This window comes from Styela clava, chromosome 1, assembly GCF_964204865.1.
Source record: "Styela clava chromosome 1, kaStyClav1.hap1.2, whole genome shotgun sequence".
Lineage (NCBI taxonomy): Eukaryota > Metazoa > Chordata > Ascidiacea > Stolidobranchia > Styelidae > Styela > Styela clava.
The window spans coordinates 17635497-17661486 of NC_135250.1; the positions used below are offsets into that span (position 1 = coordinate 17635497).

General features: G+C 33.7%; 1 protein-coding gene across 1 annotated transcript in view; it reads right to left on the minus strand.

The window, feature by feature from the left end:
• Positions 1–25314, minus strand: part of LOC120348380 (stalled ribosome sensor GCN1-like) — a 43202-nt gene extending 17888 nt beyond the window's left edge. The window contains exons 1-29 of the mRNA XM_039418494.2: positions 23715–25314; positions 21930–22032; positions 20500–20698; positions 19075–19300; positions 18493–18684; positions 17826–17934; positions 17446–17649; positions 15052–15191; positions 14530–14724; positions 13906–14041; positions 13086–13257; positions 12753–12853; positions 12329–12565; positions 11452–11576; positions 10887–11065; positions 10243–10374; positions 8664–8781; positions 7942–8143; positions 7412–7540; positions 6932–7081; positions 6274–6415; positions 5971–6055; positions 5540–5722; positions 3629–3763; positions 2889–3071; positions 2268–2369; positions 1649–1795; positions 1115–1238; positions 153–264 (exon numbers count right to left, since the gene is read on the minus strand). Coding sequence (XP_039274428.2) covers positions 153–264; positions 1115–1238; positions 1649–1795; positions 2268–2369; positions 2889–3071; positions 3629–3763; positions 5540–5722; positions 5971–6055; positions 6274–6415; positions 6932–7081; positions 7412–7540; positions 7942–8143; positions 8664–8781; positions 10243–10374; positions 10887–11065; positions 11452–11576; positions 12329–12565; positions 12753–12853; positions 13086–13257; positions 13906–14041; positions 14530–14724; positions 15052–15191; positions 17446–17649; positions 17826–17934; positions 18493–18684; positions 19075–19300; positions 20500–20698; positions 21930–22032; positions 23715–23735 — 4283 coding nt within the window. The 5' untranslated portion in view covers positions 23736–25314. The remainder of the gene's footprint in view (positions 1–152; positions 265–1114; positions 1239–1648; positions 1796–2267; positions 2370–2888; positions 3072–3628; positions 3764–5539; positions 5723–5970; positions 6056–6273; positions 6416–6931; positions 7082–7411; positions 7541–7941; positions 8144–8663; positions 8782–10242; positions 10375–10886; positions 11066–11451; positions 11577–12328; positions 12566–12752; positions 12854–13085; positions 13258–13905; positions 14042–14529; positions 14725–15051; positions 15192–17445; positions 17650–17825; positions 17935–18492; positions 18685–19074; positions 19301–20499; positions 20699–21929; positions 22033–23714) is intronic.
• Between the last annotated feature and the right edge of the window lie 676 nt (positions 25315–25990).

Consider the following 25990-nt stretch of genomic DNA (forward strand, 5'->3'; position numbering starts at 1 on the left):
TAAGTAAACGCACAACTGACATTCAACCTTCTACAGAATTTTAGAATATCGTATCAACAACGTTCTCAACCTATTATAAATACTAATTCCCTATTACTTTAATAATATGTCTGTTTAAATAAAACTATAATTTAATCAAACATATTACTTGCCTATAGTTTTTCTTGTCTTGTATTGCCTCAGTTAATGTGCTCATAATATCCAATTGTTTGAATGCAATGATACCCAGACCCTTTATCATTCCTGCAAGTCCATATGCTGCTCCTAGAAATTACGGTAAATGGAATTCTTAAAGCAATATTCCAATATTGACCAGAACTGAATGTTGAAGTTTATTATCAGTTGGCCTGCCGAAATGCTATTAATTTCACATCAATTGATATCTGATAACATTCTTAATGAATACTAATACAAACAAAGAAATTTTGATGTCAAAATTATTTCTCTAGCAACTTCATGTTATGTGAAATTCACTAGCCCACATCCAGATTGTATTGACATGAACTGATTTGAGTTTCTCATGTTTATTGACATTTATAGGCATGTAATGCAGTAGCTCTTGAAAATTCAGTGGTCATCCTCAAATTGCCTCAAGGGCGAGTCTTCTTCTATTCTGAGTGAGTGTGCATAAATATGCTTTCGAGCAAATTTCCTTTAGGAAAATTTTTATGTCTGGCATATTAGGTGGTCGTTTCTAAATTCCTTTTCAGGTGAATTATTCTCCCTTTGACTGGGTTCATGTTCTGAGAAACTGTTTTAAAAATTAACCGCCAGTAGTGTTTGAAATAATGAGGTTATGTTAAGATTAGAATAACTTCATCTTTGTCTACTTCAGATATATAACATTAGAAATGCCATACTTGAATTCGATTAAACTTCGAATTAATTCCTGTAAAAATGGACATTTTGATTTTGAAGATGGGCACATAAATGAAACATTTACAGTAATTTCAAATGTGCCAATTTCAAGAAACAGATTAGCAGAATAAAAAATAAGAAACTTTTTGCAACATCTATTAAGAATGTTGCAATACCAAATAAATTTGACGTTAACCATTATTCAAGAAAGACATCAAATATTTCCACCAATAACATATAAAACTATATTCACTACCTTTTCTTTCACCATAGTTTTCAGATTCCAATAAAATCACCAACATTTTCTTTACAATATCAGGAGCGTCGGATTTTATTGCAGGCACGAGTGGTGGAAGACACTTTGCAACAGCTTCTTGAACCTAAAATTAAAATATAAGTAAGAAACTCAATTTGAATCAATTTCAATTTAAGTCATTTTGATCATCATCAAATACCTCCAGAGACAATTTTAGTACAATGATCAATGAGTGTTAATAAGCAGTACCACTCGAACCTAACATAATCAAATTCAACTCAAATAAATGCCAAATAGGAAACGTTTTGGTTATCCAGAGAATTGTAGCTCCTTGGGTGCCAGTGTCTGCTTATACTCAGCCTTGTGCAGGAGGAAGACTTAAAAACTCTGCAAAAAATTTCCACGGTACTCAAGCCAATAACTTTAAATTGAGATTAGAATTCAACTCAAACCTTCCGTATGATTTAAAGACATTGGGAGAAATTCCCAATACTTGTAACTAATAACAATATCCAAAAATATTCAATGCCATACTGGTTGTGATGGGGTTGACAATGCTTCTGTGAGTTTTGCAACAATAGGTTTCACTCTAGGATTATCTTTGTCTAAATGCCGAGCCAGAGTTCCCATAAGAATAACGACACTTTGACGAACAATATCAAAACTTTCAGAATTAGGAGCCTGAAAAATAATAAAGAGTTGATTAACATTGTTACTTGTCGCATCAAGCATAGAATCAAGGATTTAGCACTGGTCCGTTCATCGCAGGGTGGCCCATGTCCATAAAATGGATAGTTTTTGCCACATTTTAGGTGAACTAGTAGATGGCAAGAATAGTTTATTACTAACAATTATACACAATTTTCGAGCATTTGAATATATGTTACAGACTAAATTGGGTATCGATCAAGAATAATACATTGGTACATTTCATTTGGCGAATCGGACATAATATATGATTTCAAGTGTCAGCTCAACTTTGTCTTAACAGTGAACATAATTAAAAAAGCGAATATTGAGTGTTACTTACCAGTCCTACCAAAAAAATAGGGACAAAATGAATAATTAGTTGACTTCAATTGGTCAACAAACATATTGCAGGCATAAAATTGAATAATATGTCTACTTTTATAATACCATGTCAGAACCATACCTGTTTTAAGAAATCTTCAAATACTTGCATCAATGTATTGGTACAACTTTTTCCATGTTCGTTCACTGACTTCAATGCAGCTTCAAGCATGTTAGCTCGAACCTATGAAAAAATAACATCAATTTTTAATACAGAAAACTGCATCAAAAGTTGACATATTAAACTTGACATTGAGCAGTAAACCTGTGATGCAGCACAAAATGACTTAAACGGTAACCACACAATAATACAAATATGAAAAAAGATAATTTTTTAAAAATACTTGGACAATTTGGTGCATGTAAAATAAAACACTGAAAATAAATCTAGGATATTAAATATATAGAAACATTTTGGAATACTATTTCATAAATCTTACACAACACAAATTTCATTAGTAATATCTTTTCCACAGATCTTTATATAATCTAGTTGAAAAGTGTGCTTAAATATCATGTAGTTGTTGGAACAACTACCATAATCGAAATTCCCAATAAATTGTTATATATTTATCTACAATAAATCTATTAGCCGACATAATTAAGCTATAACCATTACATTATATTATACTGTTATATTTTACACCAGAAAAAATTCTGTTGAGGTTGTAAATACGAATGCAAATGCATACAAAACTCTTACTTCTTCGTGTCTATCTTTCAATGCATCAGGCACAAAAAAAGAGAATAATGGTTGCATTTGATCGTCTGACAACACTGGTGAAATGCTGCATAGAGCTTTGGCAATTCCAACACGAGATTGATAATCATCTGGTGATGATTCCGAAATGACTCTTCCCAAATCATCCAGAACAGGAGGTGGTCGCTAAAAATGATTTAAAAGAACTGAATTTTTTTTGCAAAAACACTATTGTTCATTCCAAGTGGTGTATGGGCGGGCGTAAGTGTCGGAGATTGTTAAACAAGCTAGAAGCAAAGTGAGTTCAGGTTTTCTTGAAAACACACAATTATTGAGGGTTAACAAAGTATCTTTATAATCATATACACCTGGGGGGAGAGCACTATTGAATGAGAATTGAGACCTCTATTTAATTTAAATGTGCATTCTCATTGTCTAATTGCGCAAATCATTGCAATTCTATAATATTTTGTGTTTAATATATTGATTGTTTTTTCATTATTTTTGCGCAGCGTTGATAAGTTATTAATACACCACGTTTCTATGAATTTCGACAATTTGAAAAAAAGCTGAGACTTTTCAATACTACTGGATCAACCCATCATGATCGAATGAATATCAGTTAGTCCCGAAATCTTAATGAAATTTCTTCTGGAATGCATAATTGGATATACCTTATTCCAGGCAGTCAAACTAAAAGACAGTATTGCCAGATAACTATGAGAGATAAATTTCTAGCATACATGTGATTTTTCTGTGTAGAGGTTTATCAAAGATTGCAAAACTGCACCACATGACTCCGTATTTTCCTCGAGAGCTGAAAAAAGAGCTTCTGCCGCAGATTGTTGAATGTTAGGTTCATGATATGTGATATCATCCTGAAAAAAGTGAAAATTTACTATTAACTATACAAAACCCTTCTATTCTATCTCAAATTATCCCACGATCTAAATCACACCCAATGTACAAAAAACTAAGCAGGCTAAACCAAACATGACAGATCCCTTTCATACACAGCAATATAGTTTTATGTAGGGCTGTCCAAGCGAACCAAATATTCGAAATCGAATCGAATCGCAAATTATTCGAATCGTTCTTCAGCTAATTTTCGAATCGCTTAAAGTAGTTACATAAATCGGAAACCACCTTTGCAGGACGGTTTTCATTGGGCAAGCGGCGGCGCTTCAAGCTCAGACTACTATCGCTCCCGACTTAATTGGTTTCCCGATATTTCTCTAGTCTTCATTTTGTGATAAACATGTCATTCCTAATGCCCGCCCGGTGGCACGTGCTTAAAAGTTATAATCGGTAATGACGTTTTTGACAGAGAGGAGAAAAAGGCAATTTAGAAAACGATAGTTCTATAAATAGAATCGATTTGAAGCTGTTGAGTTAGTTATCATAGGAACATAGTACAGGCGACTCAAAGCTGAAACAGGTATTGTGGGATCCTTATCATGGCAATACCTTCTTTCAATGGAATTTGTAATTTCTTATAATGGCAATACTTTATTATCCATTTATATACCAAGACAAATAATTAAATTCTTGAATTTTGATGGCTGTTGTACACTAACAATATTATAGTCATCAAATAATATTATCATCAAACTAGCTTCAAATTTGTTAAATGCAATTTTGAATTTGAGCAACAGTTTTATCTATATTAATGGTTGTTATCATTTTGCTAATAATTACACGAAAAAACCTAAGGCTAGTGAATAGGATTAAAATAGCATCTACAGGCTTTACATGTCCTGTTAAAACGGAATTCATTAGCATTGAGATTGCAATTTTTGAATTGTGCAATTCTTACTCATAACACTTAACAGTTTTCGAGACCCAAATTTTGGAGTTCTCCAATTTTTTTGACCAGTTCATACAAGTGTGTGATACAAGCGTGTGATCTCCTTTCATAAAACTGAAAGTAAGTCAGATGTGACTGCACATACGTTACCACAACATCGAAGGGCAGGCATTTATTGTATAATATAGACAAGATTTGGGATTGCGCAATAATATTCGGTTATTCGGTTCGATTCGGCGAAAATATTCGATTCGAATCAGAAAATTATTCGATTTTGGATAGTCCTAATTTTATGAAATCTTGATTATCAAACTATTTAGTTACAGCCTTACAGACCAATATATATTTTTTTTAAAAATCTTGCGGATCTTCAAAAACAACCAAAAATGTCAAGCATGGAAGTGTGAACAATTCAATTTAATGACAAATTTGCAGTTGCCCATATACCATCCTTAGATATCACAACTTTTAAAATTGTTAAATTGCAATATATTGGTGGAACAGCAAGAGAGTAGGAAGTTAGGAACATACCAGCATCAGCCTGCGACTTGGCGGCCAAGAAACCTTAGGTATAGGAAGGCGAACTACTGACTCCACCGTAATATACCAGTAAGCATTCAAATCATGCATCTAAAACCAATAACTAGTTAACTATCCCATAACTATAATGGGCTGGTAAATCGGTGTCCGCTATATGATCAAGCCCTCTTATATCTTTCCTCTATTCCTGGATAAAAATGAAAATCCTATTTCTCAAATAGACATGCATATATTCTTCTTAACTTAAGATGATAGCAGGCAGGTAAAAAAAAAATTTCCCAGTACATGAAAGATAAGGCTTACTTACTATTAAGGACAGACACAATGATGCATTGGTGGAATACAGTAATTTAGTCCATAATGAATCTGCTAATGCTTTACATTCTTCATCGGTATCATGTCTTGCAACCCATATTCGTTGCGATAATTTGGAAACCAAATCATTCCTCACAGCACCAGTAGGTAGAACACCTACAAGACTGGAGAGACCCTAAATATACATAACTAATGTTAGATATTATAGAATATATAAAGAATACACAAGAAAATGTTAGGTGTCATATGTATGTTTTTATCAGGAATGTGACAAATATTAAATTTTAATTCACAAAAAACTGATTTGATCCATTTTATTCAAAAGCATTAAGATGTCTGCAAATGAGGACAATCATCAACTTTGAGTGCAAAATTTAGAGGTGAAATGGCTACAACTGGAATAAATAATGCTTTAAACTTTACCTGTAGAGAAGTCCTTCGCAGAGTAAAAACAGGTGAAAGCAAGCACTGCAGAAGTGATTCTATCTCTGGTACCAGTTCTGATGACCTGTTGGTGAGAATCTAGGGTTTACTCCCATCTATGCAAGGAGGGTGTATAAGTGTTCTAGTGGGATGTTCGTTAGTGAGAGAGCATTTATAAAAACATTTATTTTGATTAATTTTGAGGAATTGCAAACAAATATAAATTCAATCCTGTATTACAACCGATATATTATGATTTTCCAATCTAAAAAACTTTGATTATAACATCTTGAATGAGCATACTCCTTGCCCATAGAAGCTATCGCTTCACAGGTTGAAATGAATGCATCACAGGCTAAATTCTGTATTGTAACAGTTGTTGTTCCTATTAATTTCTGCATTGAATCCAGCATTCTTTGCCGAGGTAAAAATTCTGGCCCATCATCTAAAAATAGAGCATTTTATTGAAATAATATAATAAATCAGAATAAATCACAAAAGACCTTTTCAGATCAATATATTGTGACAAGTTGGACACCCAATCAAGATTAGGCAAAGGCTCGATGCAGGCAAAATAATATTTGTGACTTAGTTGTAGGAACCAAAGGTAAAGTCTTGTTTTCGTTTACCACCGATCCAAATACTACCTGAAATTAAATGTGATAGATTCTGAATTTTTAGGCAATTTCCACTCTAAAAAAACAACAATATTACCATCAATTGCAACTTATAAGTCAGAAATTTGTTCTTCAATTCCACCCAAAAATAGTAAAATCTCTTCTAAAGTAGTGTTTTATGATTAAGCAAAACCCCAGGCAGAGCACAAGTGGTTATGTGCTTCACCCACCGCTTTTGTAAACATTATTTCGAACATTGAAGTGAAATTGCTACAGTAGAAGTCTAACGAAATACTTCAAACCCACCAATTTACAATTAAACATAATATATTACAATATTGAACCTTGCGTTGAAGACACTTTTGCATGTTTGATGATGATTTGCAAAGCATCTGTCATCATTTTCTCATCTCCCTCAATTTTTGCTCCAGCATCTTTCAAAACCATCGTGAGAAAAGGAAAAATGTAGCAGAAACAAGGAGTTGTTAGTGGCGCTAAGAAAAATGAAAAATAAAAAATTTTTGTATAAATTTGCACAAAAATGAAAATTTTAAAATATAATCAAATTTGGAATAACATATGGCCGTAAAGCTATACTTTGGAATTATTAGTTGACATCAGTTAGGCGGGGTTCCAATTCTATCAAATGATCAAAATTGGTATTTTACACAAACTGGCTTTTGAAATTGACGAAAATTATGTCCTATCCTATATTTGGCTCGTGTCATTCTGCTAAATCATGATTAAATATATTAAAATATTAAAAATATTAAAGGCTTAACATATTATTCAGAAATCCAGATATAAAAAGTTATTGTTCTTACTTTTTGTAACCAAGTGAAGCATATGTGTCAGCCTTTTGGTGCATAACACCAAATCTTCTTCGGACCATTCTTGTTCAACTGCTTGAATTGGGTCATATAGTCTTAATGTTGCATACGCTATTTGGATGCCTGAAAAAATAGAAAATGTCAAATAACTTTGCTGGCAGCAGGATTTGATAAATATACGGGGAAATACATTAAGAAAACTCTGATCACTAAACTAGAACTACCCAAATGAAGGATCCCATTTCAAAACTTGGAAGTTAGTGAAAGTACAACATTTTCAAACCTATTTGATATATTCAGTTGAAGACCTCAGGTTGAAGGTCAAATTTATTCAGCAAAACGAATCTTGGCCCACAATAATGACCTCGACCGTAAAATAATGAGCTGGAAAAGTGTAAAATACAGTTGTTTCTAAACCCAAACCATTATACAAGGATGGGAATAAATATTTTAATTTCTTCACATCCTTGAATTATTCACAATTTCTTACTGTCTTGGGTTCACACCCTTACCAGGCAACTTACCAAGTTGATTGAGGGCCTCACATGACACAATTTTCTCTGCAGTCAAGAACAGGTTTTGAGCTAATGTTGATGCAAGTAAAGATTGTAGTAGTGGAATAGCTAGTTCTATAATTTGAGGAATGTAATGTGAAAGTTCCACAGCATTTTGTTGTTGAATGCATGCATCGAGAAACAGAAAAGTTGCTTGGACAACTTCGTTCAACTGCAAAATATTGAATACTTAGTGAATATTGTCGTTATAAAAAAGTAATCGTCACCAGAAGGCATGAATTGAAGCGAAGATGGGTGAAAAAAAAAATTTTGTATGGTCGGATTGTATACTGTGGTTTGTAGCCAAATCATTGGACTACTGACATAGAAATTTCAAGTCTTTACATTATTATTGGACATATGGAAAAATGGGGCTCCCCCCCATAGTGTGTAAACCAAGATGGCAGACACCTGAACATAGTATGTGTACCAGGTTCGGGTCCGGCCATAATTCTATTGCAATTTTTCTTATTTTAGTTCTATCCTGAGTTCAGGGACTAGCCAAGTGACTCCTGTAGTATTTGTACCTGAAATCATGGGCTAACCTTAACCTGGTACACATACTACGTTCATATACTACGGGAGTACCGGAAAATTTTATAAAAAAGTATCAAAGGTATTACGATTTTGTAAGTGAAATTTGCTACACAAAACAAAAACACAAAGTTCAAAGAACTACAGATCCTTCTAACCTGCATAAGTTTCTTTCTAATTCCAGATTCTCTTTGTAATTCAGCTTCCATCATTTCTCTCTGCTTCTTTGACAGAGACTGGAGAACCCCACCTTTGGATCCCCCAGAGCCCTTCACCCTGACAAATAGGGGGAAAAAAATTCTGTAAGACTTGCTATTTTTAAATTAAATACCATAACTTGTTCATATTTAAACCCATAGGGACCCATTTAAAGTAATCCTGTATAGCTGTATAAAATATGGTATACAAACAATTAGGCTTGCACGTAATTGACAAAAATCAATGCCGTAATTACGGCCAAATCGATTACGTAAAGACCCCATAATTGCGATATTTTTTTCACACATTTAAACCTATCATAACAACAAATTTAATCCACTTCTATTCCGAATGGGACATCAAAGTTTGGTTTTCATATTCCCGGCAGTACTACACGCCGGCGACAGATGTTAAAGACAAATATCAAGGAGTGAATTCAAAATAATTTTATTCTGATTTTTATCTTTTGTATTAGCTTTGATTTTCCTTTATCAACTTTATCACCGAATTTTATGCGATCAATTTTATCAATACCAACACTGGTAATATATTTATGAAACGATAGTTGACTCTTTTAAAATCGTATTAACGTATTAATACGACTTTCGTATTAAATAAAAATTCTGCCTTCTCCGAAAATACAAAGTTATATCGCAAAACAATGCATTTTGTGACATTTATTTTGCACTCATGAAAATATTAATTTTTTTTTATAAGTCAAGTCGACAATCCTATTTGCCAAGATTGACACAAGTTTGATCGAGTGCCGGTGGTATTCGAGTCGACGTTAAATCAAAATAAGTTGCCGCATTTGGTAAAGACAGGTAATCATATTTGGCCGACATATTGCGACTGCGAGGCATTGTGAAAAACATATTGAGCAATGCCAAGTCCGGACAGATATATAACGATAAAATCGGTAACAGAACATCAAGATAGTAATAGAAAATGGATCTGGCGCAGAATAAACACGGGAAATCGTGTCGTATTGTTGTTTCTCTGCCGTGTCAATCGCTTTACCAATGCCGAAAAGACTAAGTTGCGTTGGTTCATACCGCAATTTCTCTTCTGCCTTTATATTGCTGTTTGATAAGCGCGACATTAATTATCACGGCATTTACAAATAGACCATGTTTTATAAGTTGATCTCTTACATTCTTTAGTCATTTCACCCGGAGAAGTTGAAACCAGGTGTGTTGGCGTCCATCGGTCTCAACACAATTCTATCCCTTATCTACGGTTAATATGTACATTGGCCATGCTAGATAAGTTGATAATAGGTTAGTAAATGAGGCGGTATGCCTTCCCCATCTGCGTAACAAGAGAGAGGAAAACGGCTGCGAATACCGGAACTCTAACTTCTTCTACTTAAACGTTTAATTTTTTACAATCGACGGAATTGACTGCTTTGAAGTAAGCTCGTTTCAATCGCGAAAGCGCGTTACGTAATTCGTAACTTCGCTCCCGTAACTCGAAATAATTCCGGAATTCCGTAAATTCGTAAGTTACGTACAAGCCTACAAACAATCTTATACATACCCTCCCCCGCCACCTTTTGCTAATTTTTTTGCTTCCATCTCTTTTTCCAATTGACGAAATTCCATTTGTTCTTTGTATGAATAAGCTTTGTTTTCCCTTCTGATGTTTTTATTTTCGGCTACTTTCGGGCCACTGAAAAGTAAAAGAAAATTAGTAAAAATACATTGATCCAAATCCAATCATCAGCACTGCAGGCGACATTTTTAGGGCTTCAGCCCTAAAAAAAATGTCAGCGAAAATAAAAATAAAAATATTTTCAAGGTTTAAACTCCCATAAATTTGAGAGATATTTTTGCGAATATCACTTTGATTAGTAAACCAGCTAAAAAGCATTTATTTCTTTGTAATATTTTCAAATGAATTTTCTTCAAAATTTTAACACCCCCCCTGATGTCTTGAAACCCTGGATTAGAAAAAAACATATTTAAAAACTCATATGCTACAATGTAGCCAATGATGTGTGTGGAGCTATTATTTTGTACTATTTTTTGAAAAAACAGGAATATTTTTGGTTCAGCATAGTCTATCAGTCAGCAATCAGCAATTTATTTTTCAAGTATATTGAAAAAACTGGTTATCGAGCAGCAACACCGTTTCAACTCATTACATGCTGCATATAAGTTGAGATGATCTTTCACACAAACCTGTCAATGATTGATTTATTCCAGAGTTCTCCTTCTGGAGTATTCATGATTCCGTATTCATTCCTAGTTATTTGCAATAAGGTTGGATCTTGTAATATAGGAGTAGCATACTTCAGTAACTCTGGCATAATTGTATGCGGTGCGATACGAGTTAAATCCGAAAGCACTTTCAAGCTGGACTGTATTACACGAAAAAAATAGGAAATAGACTTTGAAGATATACCAAAAGCTTAACGGAAAGATGATAATTTTCATGCCACAATGCATTGAGATTCAGTAATGTTCTGTTCTACAATATGAAAGCTATGGATGGCCACTGAATTAAAAGTTTGTAACGCATTCAAGAATAATCATATACGATATAGTGAACTTAGGTAAAATTTATGAATTTTGGCATTTAAGAAATATACTTCCAAATTCTGTTTTTACATGATTTATCAAATTAATTTGACTTGACCAAGGGATACAACATATATATGCGATCAACTATCAATTGTGGCATATTTATCAATTTTATCAACAAGTGTTAAACCCGCAACAAAAAATTAACGAAACATGATAAAACCTGTGAATGAGTTGTTGTTGTAGCGTATTCCTTCATAATAATATCAATGTTATTGGCAATAAATTCAGCAGCATCCAAATTTGCTTGATACAAAAAGTCAGTCAACATGTCTTCATTAACAGATTCTGAATAGCAAATAAAGCAAACAAGTGCGAGGATATTATGATGAAAGAGAAAAATGAGATGTGTTATTCCAATCGACCACACATGAGAATGTCTCACAAGTTCACAACGCTGGAAGATAAAGTTTATATACCCTAGAAAGTAGAGGTGTGGTTAGTTACAATTACAATTAGACTTTCCCGCATGCTATGGAAGTAAAGCAATATAAGACATCTCTGTTAAAATGTCACGCCTCAATTTGTGTCAGATATTAAGTTTTGCAGAATAATAATGTTCAAATGCATGAATTAGAATGTTGGAGGAAGTTCAGTATGACATGAAAAATCTACTTTAAATTTATGTTAATAAAGCCCATCGTTAGACGAGTGATCTTCTAAAACATATTAGGATGATAAACGTACAATGGGAGAGAGCAATAAAATGTATAATGTAGGATATAAAGAAACACAAACAATATGGTCCACTTGAAGACATGAACACTATATATCCAAGATCAAAGGATGTGTATAAGTGCCTTTTTCAGAGTGACCAGGTGAAACCAACCCTCACCAAAAAACTTGTCTCTACTGTATAGTGATGGAAAGTCTCGTCATTAGCACAAATCTAAATGCATATGTTAGTCGTTGTTCAAGACTTATAAAAAAATAAAACCAGAATAGCATTATTAACTATTTTTCCAACGATATATTTTTATTTAAATTTATCTTAAAATAATAATCATTTCAATATGAAAATCTCCAATCTGAAAACTCACGAATGCAAGGGTGATGACAATCCAGTAATATCTCCAAAGCTATCAAAGTTGCTTTCCCTTTGTCAGAATCAATACCAGGAATATTCAAAATACTTTTCAATGCCATTTCAAATCTTTTAGGATGGATGTACGTTTTTAGAATTTCAGCAGTATCGTCAAGTGACTCTAAATCAATTACTTTAGTTGGACGTAAAATAGAACTGAATCCCGCAAGCATAACCATGCACAAGTTGTCGCCTGAAAAAAAATTGCAGTTGAATAAATTATAAAGTTGTATGCACCACGCCATCAGCAAAATAAATATCACTCCAACTAACATGAAAATCTCGCAATTGGTATCAATATGTAAAAATCAAAAAAATCTGAGTGGTTCAAAAATCAACGCAACTGTGACTGACATAAGAATGATAAACAATCACTTCACCTGAAAGGCTACTTAAAAGCTTTTTAACAGTTCTTTGTGCACAACTACGAATCTTCCAGTCTTTATGAAGCAGCAACTTCACAATGGCTGAGGCATATATCCTAAAAAGAATATATAAATCAATAAATAAAATAACGAGCAACAACTATTTTGTTCAATAAGTCACCCGCGGGCATTACAAAAAGCCCCACTTTAAAATTTTTACCCTGTTTATTTAAATACAATTCTAGTGATTTAGTCTTCTATTTACTGATATCTAAAAGGAAAGAAAGAAGGTTAGTCTAAAAATTAGTTTGAATGTAATTTAGAGACATAGGTAATATTGGAATGTACCTTGTCACGTCATCATCTAACCGTGCCATTTGTTCCAAGAATAAGGTTTCGGAGAATAAAATTAGCCTAATCAGACTGGTATCAGAAGCTTGCTGTAGAAATTTATCAGAGGTGAAAATTGATTTTTGTGAATCCAATACAACGTTCCAGAACGAAGATAATTTGGATTCGACTGCAAAATAAATTATTAACATAGGTTTTCAACTTGAGCCAAGTTGAGTCCAATTTGGTATAGTGATCTAAATAAATTTACGGTTGTATGACGAATTGCCTATCCTTCATTCCACATTTCTTGTACTGCTGAATATTTAAGTGATTATCACACAAGAATGCTTGAATGAGGGGAAGGAAAAAAAAAGAATTTTCTGGAAACGAAAGAGTATAATCTCATTCTATATAGTACATCTACATGTATTCTATATAATACTTCTATTATGTGAAATGTAATTAGTACCACATTCGAAATTGATTAGTGTATGGAGGCCTTTGGCTTCAGCAGAAACCAAAAACCATACATCAGTTTAGCATGGTGCAAGAAAATTCTGTATTACATAGTGTCCATATAAATGCTGGGTATTTATGGATTTATAGACTATATGTTATCGTTGATTGATTGCGACACCATCCTTGCTTCATATCTTTGTACCTGGGTAACTGTCATGTATCAAACTTGACGAATAACCGAATATGAAATTGTATGTCATCCTAGCGCATTTTCACTTTTCAAAAATGAATATACTATCCTATTTTTATTCAGAGATAAACACTAACACAATTTTAATCAGGTATAAATTACTGCGAATACATGTAGCCTACATACCAATCTTATGTTCGATAGCAGATATTTTAGCGATCAAATGAGAGGCGGATAATGCTTCAGATACTATTGGGATTTGCATAGCTTGTCCACTCGCTTTTTCAACAGTTGCTAAAAGAGATGCACTAAACTCATTAGCCTGTAAAAAAAGCATAGTTTATTATACATAATCAGTTCAATTGGAGATTATGTCATTGCCTTTTTAGCATAATTAGAACAAGACGGATTGCAAGGTATCCAAACTCGCCAAGAAAGTAGGCTGGAACCCAGAACAAATATTTTGACCTGATTTTCAGGGGTTGTCTTGTTGTGTAACTAGGCCTATTTTGTTTTTTCTGGGCTCAGCTTATTTTTTGGTAATCCTGCTCAAGCATAATCATCTCTGGGATGATATATTTTATAATGTTTCCGACACCAATCACAGCATCTATTCATGTCAATTATTTGCCTTTTTTTAAACTAAGTGACAATCGTAACGTAGCATGAATCCTAATTGCGATGGGGCCCTAATGATGGCCAATATCAGTACTTCAAAAAGAGAGCAGCAAGCAACCAAGATAGTCGTCAGATAAACTTATTAGCTGGAAGATACGGCAGTTATTATAAAATACTGAAAATACAATATACCTGGCTTAATGTATCTCTGGTGAAGGAACATATCATGCATTCTATATAAGCACATCTCACTGCAGCGGTTGATGCTTTTAAAGTAGGACCCTTCTTGAACATCTCAATAAGAGATTTTGGAATATCAGTCGATAACTTCCCACACCATGCTGACATGCATGAAAGGGCTTTGACGAGAGCTCCCTCATAGTTTTCCTTTAAAGAAATTAACAACAACATATTGTCAAATATACAGTTAAGAAATTAGCAACTTAAATTTGAAATTCAGTACTATCTAACTTTCCAAAATATATTCAGATGAATTCATACATTAGCATTTATCAAATAATATCCATATAAAAATCCACACTTTCTGAATTACTGTATATGAATTTCTAAATAACAACCAGCATGAGTATCGGGGGACTCAAGTAGTAAAAACAACTCGGTATGCCAGATCTCTGCAACACAGATAGTGGTCATCTGTATAGCCAGCTTTTGCTGTAATATATTTTTTTTGTTTAATGAATCTTCCACACTTACCTGCAGCATAAATGTTTGGAAGTTGTCAGAGACAGTTGCCAGTAAAACATTAGTTGATTCTCCCTTACTAACTGGACAACAACTCAATTTACCAATTGATTCCAAAACATCTACCTTCTGGCCAGCAATCGCCAATTTACCTTGAAATGAAAGTCTAAATTTCATGGTTTATTACAGGTTTCAATTTTAAATACCGATCTGATTTGCAAAATAATTGTATAGCATATTTGAACGAATTGAGTTCACAAAATTAAAAAATCAAGATATTTAAAAATTACAACATTTTTTAAATTTCATCTAATATTTTTCAATGCCAATCTTGGAATATGCTCTTTAAATTTAAAAATTTCCAATGCAAAGCTTGGGGTACTCCCGTAGTATGTGTACCAGCAGTGGTGCAACCAGGGGCATATTCTGAAAACTGAAAAAGTCGCCAATACCGTGTGAAATCTCATGAATGTGTGAATGCGTGAAAGGCCGTAAACGCCTTTACGTTGGTGTTTATTCTCTCTAAATCACAAATTTGTGCCACAATATTGATGATAATTATTTTATTTATGTACTCCCACAGTCGCACGAAATTGTGAATCCGTCAAAAGTTATTATACGTACTTCGGCGGAGAGATGCTGAAGACAAATGAAGGAGTAAACCGGCGACGCAAATGTTTTGATTGAAAAGCGGCAATATAAAAAACTGAAATAAAACCGTGAACAATAAAAATTTTGTTGAGGCCCGCGACAGTTAAAAACGCTTTTCTAGGCATTGGAAATCCCGAAATTTCGTGTACCTATGGTCTTTCTTGGGTAGTAATGAGGAACATATCGTCCTTAAAACGGGAACGCAGTTAATTATGGCCGAGATTGGACTTTTTATTCATTAATTTGAATTACCGTCGAAAATTTTCGTGTTAACATTATACAAGGTTGGCAACCTGATTTTTCCCAGGTTGAGGATATATATAAGATAATTAATCTAAAATATATTCAATCAATTTTATTGTAATGACACCGCACACATTATCTTGGGTCCGCGTTCAGAAACATATCGTCAGTCAAATCAAAACACAGTTAACTGTGGATGGGATTTGCCTTTTCATCCGTTACTTTAAATTGCCGTCAAAAATTTTCGTGTTAACATTATACAAGGTTGGCAAGGCGACTTTTTTCCGGGTTGTGATGATATATAAGATAATTAATCTAAAGTATATTCAATCAAATTTTATTGTAATTTGTAATGAAATAAATTTTACTCCGTGAGATCATACAGCAGATTTACAAATTTTTCGAAAGATTTTATCTAAAAAATGATCGGAGTGGCAGCATTGCGATTGGGCGGAGTCAGTGTTACAAGTACATCTCAAATTTGTCGAATTTTCAAAATAGCAAAAATGCGGATCAAAACAATATATAATCGGGCAGTTTACCATACATTTTTGTGTCCGCTGATTGCCGTGGTATTTTAGAGAGGTAATGCTTTTGTTTCGACGACGCAACTGCAGGATGAATTGAAGACAATTAATAAAGCAAGACATTTTAAATATGCCTGTATTGGTCATGGATTGAATACTTTGCACAACAGAAAAATCATTATTCGTTGAAAAAGTCGGCCCTTTTCATAAGTGGCGTAATCGCGGCAACTGTTTCCCGTGGGTTTCGAGGCAATGAATATGTATTTTTGATTTACTGATATACTTTATATATATTTTCATTGTATGAAGAAAAATTGTACTTTACAGGATTTTATATCAGATATTGAGATTTTTCTAACAGCGATTACGAGATCGCAAGTTCGCAAAAATATATATTAAAATTAAATACATCAGGCAGTTTATCTCATATTTTTATGTCCACAGATCGTCGTGGTAATATAGGGTAAACATGTTTACCTATTTTGATGTAAGAAAACGCAACCTCGAGTTACGTTGGACACAATTAAATTAATATATAAATATAAGGACATTTTAGAATCTCATAGTTGTCATGGATTGAATATTTCAGGCTACAGAAAAATCAATATACCTTGAAAAGGCGCCTCTTTTAACGAGGGCGTAATATCGGTGACTATTACAAATGGTAATGGGTAGTTCCGATTTTGAAACCCCACTTTTGAAAATCCTTGCGAGCCTGTGTACTAGGTTAGGATTAGGCCATAATTTTATTCCAATTTTCCTTATTTTAGTTCTAATATGAGTTCGGGGACTGTTTGTGTTAGCCAAGTGAATATATCCCCTGACCATAGGCTTTCATCCCTTAACACAACTTGGTGTGAAGTAGGCAAACAAAATTAGTAACGATACCTCCATATTGGTACACATACTTCTGGAGCGCCAAACTTGGTATATAACAAAATAAATCATTTAAAAAATCCAATCACCAACTCCATATGTTTATTACCTTTCAAAACTCCAAAAAAGAGCTTTACCACATCTTGCATAATGCCTGCATCACTTATCTGTTTTGCCATAGCATGGACCACTTCCACAGTCTCCTCTCGTATCTTATCATTCTTCGATATCAATTGGGCAGTTAGACATTTGCTAATGTCCATTGCATGTTGACTTAAATCAATTGACATTTGAGAGAGAACACTGCTGACAGCTAAAATGGCAAGTAAAATAATAAGCATACTGTGGTGTCAGAAGAGTAGTTTGTTGGAAGGACCTTATCACCACCTGGCCGATAAATTTTACGTCATGTGTTGGAAATAATGCAGATTGGAAAAAATGCTCCTAATAATTGTTAGCCGTCATTTTCACCTCAAAAATTAATCTTACTTTGTAAAACATTTTCAGGACTTCTAAGTGTTGCTTTCTGAATAGCTGGGAACAAAAATGAATTGAAATCATCGTGAGTGACAAACTTCAATGCAGGACCGCATGAATCCTGTAAGTCGAAAAAAAAGGTTATTTTCTTGATAGAGTAGAGTACAATGTACAATTTGAAAAAATATAAATGCAGTAAATATTAAATTAATTGAATGGCATGTTTTAAAATATCTTACAAAAATGTATAAGCAAATCCTTGTAACTGAAACATTTTAGGATTAATCTTGAAAATTTCTAGATATCATTTAAATGCGATATTCTTTTAGCTTGTATAGCTGAATATTGGAATAGCCTTATTCTAGATATAGCCTACTCATTAATAAGCTAACGCAAAACTTACGGTACATAAGATAACACCTCTGATTACATCTGTAAAATATCACTAAAAATGATAGATAGATATGAATTTATGATAGATATGAATGAAGATATTTCTGGTTGAAGGTGTAAAATGACCAAATCGAAAATTGTATTATATTCAAGAATATGCACTAAGCAATACAGGTGGAACGTTGGCTGGTACCATCATATATTTAATATCTTTAATTGGGCCAAAGTCTGTCAACTTCTTGGTGAAAAACATCATTAAAAACATATTATACATGAAATAACATACCAGGACAGACTTCAATGGTTTGGTCTTGCTCATTATTATTAATTTCACAAAAAGATCCAGAAAGTCTGTTTTTCTTTTTTGAATTGCGCTTGGGTCATATGATGCAATCGCGCCAAGCAATCCACAGCAAGGAATTGACGGTGATCCCTTTTTTAAGCAATCAATGTAAACATCTGGTGCTTTTTTTCCAATCTGTTGAATAAAAGAATGTAATAAAAGCATTAAGCTACAAATATATATATTTTTGTTCAAAATGAATAAATGACAACATGTTGTTGGTGTAATATTTTATTTTAAGTTATTGTTGATCACTGGCAACACCGACACTTTCTTTCTTTACATTGTTATTGATTTATGCCTCACTGGCTTTGGTGCGGGAGGCTCTTTGACCAGATGCCTTAGCCCCTTTTGGTAATTACCAATATAACAATTATTCATTTGAATCATTTTGAATTGTCTACTATAAACCACAAAGAACCCTAATACCAGATCAAAATTACCTATCAAGTTAATTACCTTTTTGCCAAATGCTCATAATGACACACTGAACTAGACATTTCAATTTGATTCAATTGTTCTTACCATTTTCCATACTTTTTTCAACTTTCTGAAAGCACTTTGTTTTATAGGTCGATACCCAGCAGCGCATGCACCATAATGTAATGATGCTTGTACATTGACAAGTTGACACCATGCATCATTTTTGGAGCTCAGAATAAATTCTCCAGTCTCTTTGCCAACAAACGAAACTTCAGCCAAAAGACAAGACCACGACAATGCAAGCAGAGCACGGGCAGACTCACTGCGACTATTGAAATAAAAAAATTCAAAAGTGAGGATGGGTAATTTAGATTGATCAAGAAAGAATGAGCCAACTATATTTATATTAATAGTATTCCACCATAAAAAGAAAGTTGATAGATTAAAGTTATAATAAAAAATCAACCTCACTAAAAAAAAACAATACAATTTGTGAACAGCAACAGAAAGATCACTCCAACATCGAAAATGCCCATTTCTGATAACCAGTACTTTTTTAAAATATTGTTAATAAAATTGAATAATTTATTTGTAATCATTTTTCTTAAACAAATTCACTGATGATGTCATAGATCAGGGATGGCGAACCTTTTTCAATGAATGGGTCATAAATTATACTTTTATCGCGGAACAGAAGAGAGTCACAGATATCTAATCAATGCTTGAATCTATAAGAAACTTCTGAAATCTTACAAGCATCTGTTGGTGTCGGTATCGTTTTGTGCTTTACCTATGCAGCACTTCCATCAGGAATTTTTTATGGCACTCGGTTTTATGAAATTAGAATACGAAAACACGCATATGAATTACCAAAAACGTTTAGGATGATGCGGCACATTATTTTACGGTTCCCAAGAGTTTGAAGGGAATTCCACTCTGATAGTGTTATATTTTTCGATCAGCTTTCAACCACATTAGGGCACTTTTACACTGCCCCATTGTTATTTCAGTTATCTAGGTTTTTATTTCAAGTCCGAAAGATTTTGTTTTCTCAACAGCATTGTAGGCAAGAAACTAATAAAATACAAAGTAGCATCTAGTTTTCGTATAACCCCTAAAACTGTCTGCAGATGCACTTCCTAAAGAGACAAGACGTTGCGAGAAATGAACAGATCAATTGCATTGTTATGTCATAAACGATGCCAGAGCCAATAGATGTATAACGGTACACAGCAGACATGCGACCAACATTGGGGGTTTTGAAAATTACCATTACCAAATTAACAATTTGAATATGAGCGATCGTAGACCTGACGGTACATGACAATAGTTCAGTTATTGTTAGATCAATTTAAGGCCTGTTTTATCATTTGTTATCACTGACATCTATGTTAGCATTTATTTCTATTTTATTCGTGCCTTGGCGGGTCACGGATAAAACGCGGGGGGTCACCTTGTGACCCACGGGTCAGGGGTTCACCATCCCTGTTATAGATATTTGTAATAACTAATTGAAATACAACAAACCTTGGTGTGGTATTGTTCAATTGATACTGAGCTATTTTATCCAATGATTGAGTAATTGCTGTATTTGCCGCAGTAGGAAACAGTTTCAACATGGTTCGAAGAACATCAAGAACCTTACGCTGAACCACAGTACATTGGTAGTAGTTTAGACCAGAAGCCAGAGCATGCACAACAATATTTATGACTGGCGCAGGACAACCTGTATTGATAAAGTGAAATGTAAATATTGGGACTGAACAACATACATGGTGTCTCAAAAGTGAGAATGCACTTTCAATCTCGATTTCCTTTTCACGTATTCATCATAGAGCGATCATTACTTTAGAAAACATAGTATGGATAAGTAGTAAAATTTAGGTATTGTTTGCATTTTTCATCAACCCACAGAATGACAAGACGATTAAACCAAAGAAGAGGTGCAAAATTGCTGTTTGGCAAGAATCATATAAATCAACAAGGCAAACTCAGCGCCTCTTTAACGGAGAATTTGAAATTTATTTGGCTCCTACACAACGAACAGTTTATGCAATTCATCGAAAAATTATGAAAACTGGATCTGTAGTTGATGCATAAAGATAAGGAAGACCAAGGAGCGATGCTCTGTGGAAAACATTCAGAGCTAAATTAATTTCAAATTTTCTGTTGAAGATGTGCTGATTTTGCCCTACTGATTCATAAGCTTCGTGCCAAACAGCAATTTTGCACCTCATTTTTAGTTTTATCTTCTTGTCATTCTGTGGGTTAATAAAAAAAATGCAAACAATACCAAAATTTTACTATTTATCCATACCGTGGTTTCTGAAGAAATGAACGCTCTATAATGCGTACCTAAAAAGCAAATCAAATTTAAAAGTGTATACTTACTTTCGAGGCACGCGTATGATACTTTTTGATTCAATAACTAAATTCATTTTTTAATTCACTTAAATTTTCGGTTTGGTAAAATTGAATAGGATGTGTTTATAGGGAAATGGAATCTGAAATTTTTTGGAAGGAATAAATTTTTATACAATTTACACCTGATTTCAATGTTTTTTCCTTTGCATTTAGACAATTTAGATTTCCTGTGATACTTCATATTACAAAACAGCTTGGCAGAATTGTTATAGCCATAGTCAATTATTCAGTTTAGGTGTTCATGACAACGGGAACGTGAAAGTTTATTTGGCAATTCCCTGTCTAGATAATATAGGCTATACCTTATAGTGGATGAAAATTCCCATTTTTAGAGATAACAAGTCAAGCAGAGACACCCAAGGTTGCAATATAAGTCACCAATGATTTGAGAATGCTCATATCCGAACAGAATTTAGTAAAAATTTAAAGTGAATGGCAACACACTCGGATAATTCAACGTGTTCACCAAAGATATTTTTAGGTGATAGAGAGATAGGGACCAGTAGGCAAATTAAGTATCTAATTTATATTACCTGGATCTTCCATAACAGTTATAATTGAGTCTATTTTCTCTAGATATTCAGATTTTTTGACAACATCGTTTCCAAACATTAAATTTTTCACCACTTGTTGCATCTGTAGCAATAAAAAGGATAGCATTACCAGTGACGGAATTATAAGATAAATCATAATGCTATTTCATATTGTTTGTCTATAAGCTGTCGATTATGTACCCAAGTTCTGATGTATGTTCAATTTCATTCACTTTATCCCTGATTTCGTGTACAGTGAGGGTTTATGACCGAAAAAATAGCTAAGCTGACAGAGCCATCAATAGGCCTCTGAGCAGGAGAGAATTCTCTATCAAAACAAATTGATTCCTATTAATGTTTAGTGCAGGAATTTAAAAACTTGATGAAGATTTGAACTTATGCAGATCCCTGTCACTGAGAGCACATGTACCTAAACCCAAGTCTCGAACTCAGTGTGTTTTTATATCTCTTACAGGTAAGAGGCAATCCCATAAGATGGCTAAGTTGTACATACGAAACCTAGGCCTCTGATCAAATTCAGGCATAAATTGGATAGCCAAGTAATCTTTCAAAATGGGTAGACTGGGATGGTGAAGGAAACCTTACCTGGACAGCAGTAACATAAATCACCTTGAGATGACAGAGTAAGCAATCTACTCGCATGACACACTAATACCCTTCATTGAATTATGCCCACCAACATGAAATAAGCAATGTAAAGCAAATTTGAAAAGCGTAGCATGATGCATCAACTGTTACTACAATGATATTCACAAACTGTTTTTCTCTTGAATTAACAAATCATGGAAAGTTGTATTGGGACAAAGCTCGATATTTCACACACCCTCAGCTAAGACTTAAACACCCTGTTCCTAAGACCCCTGGGTATTCTTATGCCAGAGCCCCCAATTCAAATCTTGTGAAATCACAAGCAAAACGAAACTTGCTTCAACAATCAATGGTTATGGCTTTTAGCAACGAATTAGATTCCGACTATGGAATAATTCACCGAGTTTTTTTCCAATTAAGAGTCAACAACTCTTGTATATTTTGCATTTACTTTAGATATAGCAGAGTTATTTTTTCAACTTGGTGCAGATATTATTGAGCGACTATTAAACATATTGAAAAGTGTTATTTTTTATGTGTTTGCCATGAAAATTAAATTTGGGTATAAGATGCATTTAGTGGATCATGTTTGCTCAGTTTTAGATGGTTGTCTTCATTGTTCACGCATATTGTGTTATTTCAATACACAGAAACCATATACCTGGCAAATCCAGGGTTTCAAAAAAGGTTAACTAATAGGCAAATGTGTTCTTTACTAATTCGACTATAACTGTACCTTGTTGTTGCTTAATTGTTGTTGTTAATTTGCAAAATATTGATAAGATATATTCAGCACAATATACTAATCGACTAATGCAGGAGTTCTCAACCTGGGGTTCGCGAACCCCCCAGGGATACTTGAATGGCAGTTGAGTTTTCATTTGTTGCTATTTTTAATATTATTTACTCATTTACCACCTAAGAATGCTGGCTGATTGAAACTCAGCGTATATTTTCCTTAATCTTGCGCTGTTGTGACGCAACAATGTGTAATACAGGGCTTTGCAATAAATTGTTGTTGCAGCAAATTGTTAGTCAATATATCACAACTTTGTTTAGTGTCTGATTAGGGGGGTTCGGGTTGATTGTTTCCGGACTCAGGGGTACCTAACAAGAAAAAGGTTGAGAACCCCTGGGCTAACGTATAACAAGAAAAATTAGTTGCAATATGCATACCTCTTCTTTAGAAAGACCCATGTTGAAATTTTCCCAGAAATTTAAACCGAAGATGTCCAATGGTGCTAATCAAGCTAATTACTTTACTGGAACAATCAATTCAAAAAGTAAATAAGTGAATATTGACCACACATTACTCCATACAAAATAATTTATTGATGCAGATCTAAATATTACACAAATGCAAATATTTCAGGTCAAAAACCAAGCTAGTCTGTGGCCTTTGTTATTATGCATTTCACATGGGGTTGTGCAATGAAAGGTTGGGGCATCTTTGCTGTTTATAACATTTGTGGTATAAATTTGGAAACTGAAGTCAAATTTCTTAAATCAGGGTCAATGTTCAAAATTTTCATTAGTGACAAAACACTATTTGCTTTTTCAAATCTATGACTGCATTCAACATTTTTCAACCCTCGACTGGGAAAAGAAATGGCTAAGTCAACAGATGGAGTTTTCGCATCGCTATTGAGCTTAGAATATACTGTTCTCTCTACATCAGTATTGTAGATCTGCTTCTGAGCATAAGATGAGTAGACAAAATTTTAAAATGTAAAATTCAGGGATCCACAGCTGTTACCGTATGTTCACATAAATTGACTGAACCAATGTTGAAAATTTGATATTATCGCTTCTGTCTGAATATCTTTCTCAATGGTCAGATTTAAAAACAACAAGGAGTAAGGGGGAATTTGCTCATTGAATGATTAGTCAACTTCCCTCAAGACAAACTGCGATTTTTACAAATAAGTTGATAAAAAGATAATAGAAATGATATCTTAGGATGCATTTTGTGATAATTACTTTATTTTATACTTTCTGCGAATAATCCATTGGAATAGTGCAAGTGGTACAAAAGTGGACGAGATTCATATTACATTTATCAAATTTCAACAAGAAATATGTGCCACTATAATGCGAGGTCTGCTCCCTTCCCGGGGGCTACAGAGTTAAGATCAGATCCATGCCATAATTTGCTAAATTAAAGTATAGAAAAAAGTGTTTTTCTTTTTGGGTGGAAAACGCAGTCGTAGACCTGCTATATAGACATAGTCCTAGCTTAATGTGGACCAACTTTCAAGTTAGAGGAAAGCATTCAGAATGAATTCTCATTTTGTGTCACCATCGGATATATCTTCAGCTTATGTAATTACATTACCAATAATATAATACATTGTAGTGTAATCGCATTCAAAAAAAAAGTAGAGATGACTTGTGTTTTCTATCAGCTGATCACTAATATGGTGTAACTGAGGGAAATATCAAGTGAGTCACTAAAGGATAAATCAAGGGTTAGAATGAAAACTGTGCGAAGGATGGTAAAAACTAGTACTAATTGATCAACTAAACTAAACTAATTGATCACTTCTCAATAGTTTTCTCCATATAATTGCTTATAACATCGTATATAATGTCTCGACCCCAAAAGCGTTAATAGAAGAGGAGTCATTCACCATAATTAATCACAAACAAAACATAACATTGAAAAGTGGATAAATAATTTCAAACAGAAATATAGCATTGTCCATTAAGGCCCCAAAACATGTTCCATGAAGAGCTTTGTATTGGAAAATTGTTTTTTTCAATAAGATTGTCCTTCATCCCCAAAACAATGCCATAAAAGATGGTTCAGCCATTCCAGGATCTGCTCCATAATTTAATCCAAGCATTACTATAAGCGGAATCCATCCCCATCTGAATATATGTCGACAAACTCCCCAAATACTTGAAATTCTTCTTTTCATTACGTCCTTCATGTTTTGGGGAAAATAAAATAATTGACTACGATTAACTTGCATAAAGACACTGAAATAAAATACAAATGTTGTAAATAAATTATATTAAAAAGGTTTGGATGACTAGTACAAGGTAACAGTTATTAAATCACTGTAAGACTGATCTAACCATACTTCACAGGGGTCAGTCGACATAGTTGACCTTGCAGTCTTGCCCGCCACCTCCCGATTATATTCTATAATTGTTCTTTTCCATTTATTGTAATTTTACATTTTTTGATATATTCGGAAAATAACTCATTACCTCTCTCTCACTTCTTAACAAGATTGAATGACTTGGGTCAAATGTTTAAGTTTTCGCAATGGCCCACAAAACTGCAAAAGTACCGCAGGTACCGGTACTACAGTACTAGGATCGTAATGCACTTTTTGACTTTCTCAAGTCTTTGACGAGACTGCAAGACTGAATCACTACGGTTACATTCCAAGTTTTCAAGGTGGTCCACAAAGTCTGAAAGTTGGTACAAGAATAGTAAAGCA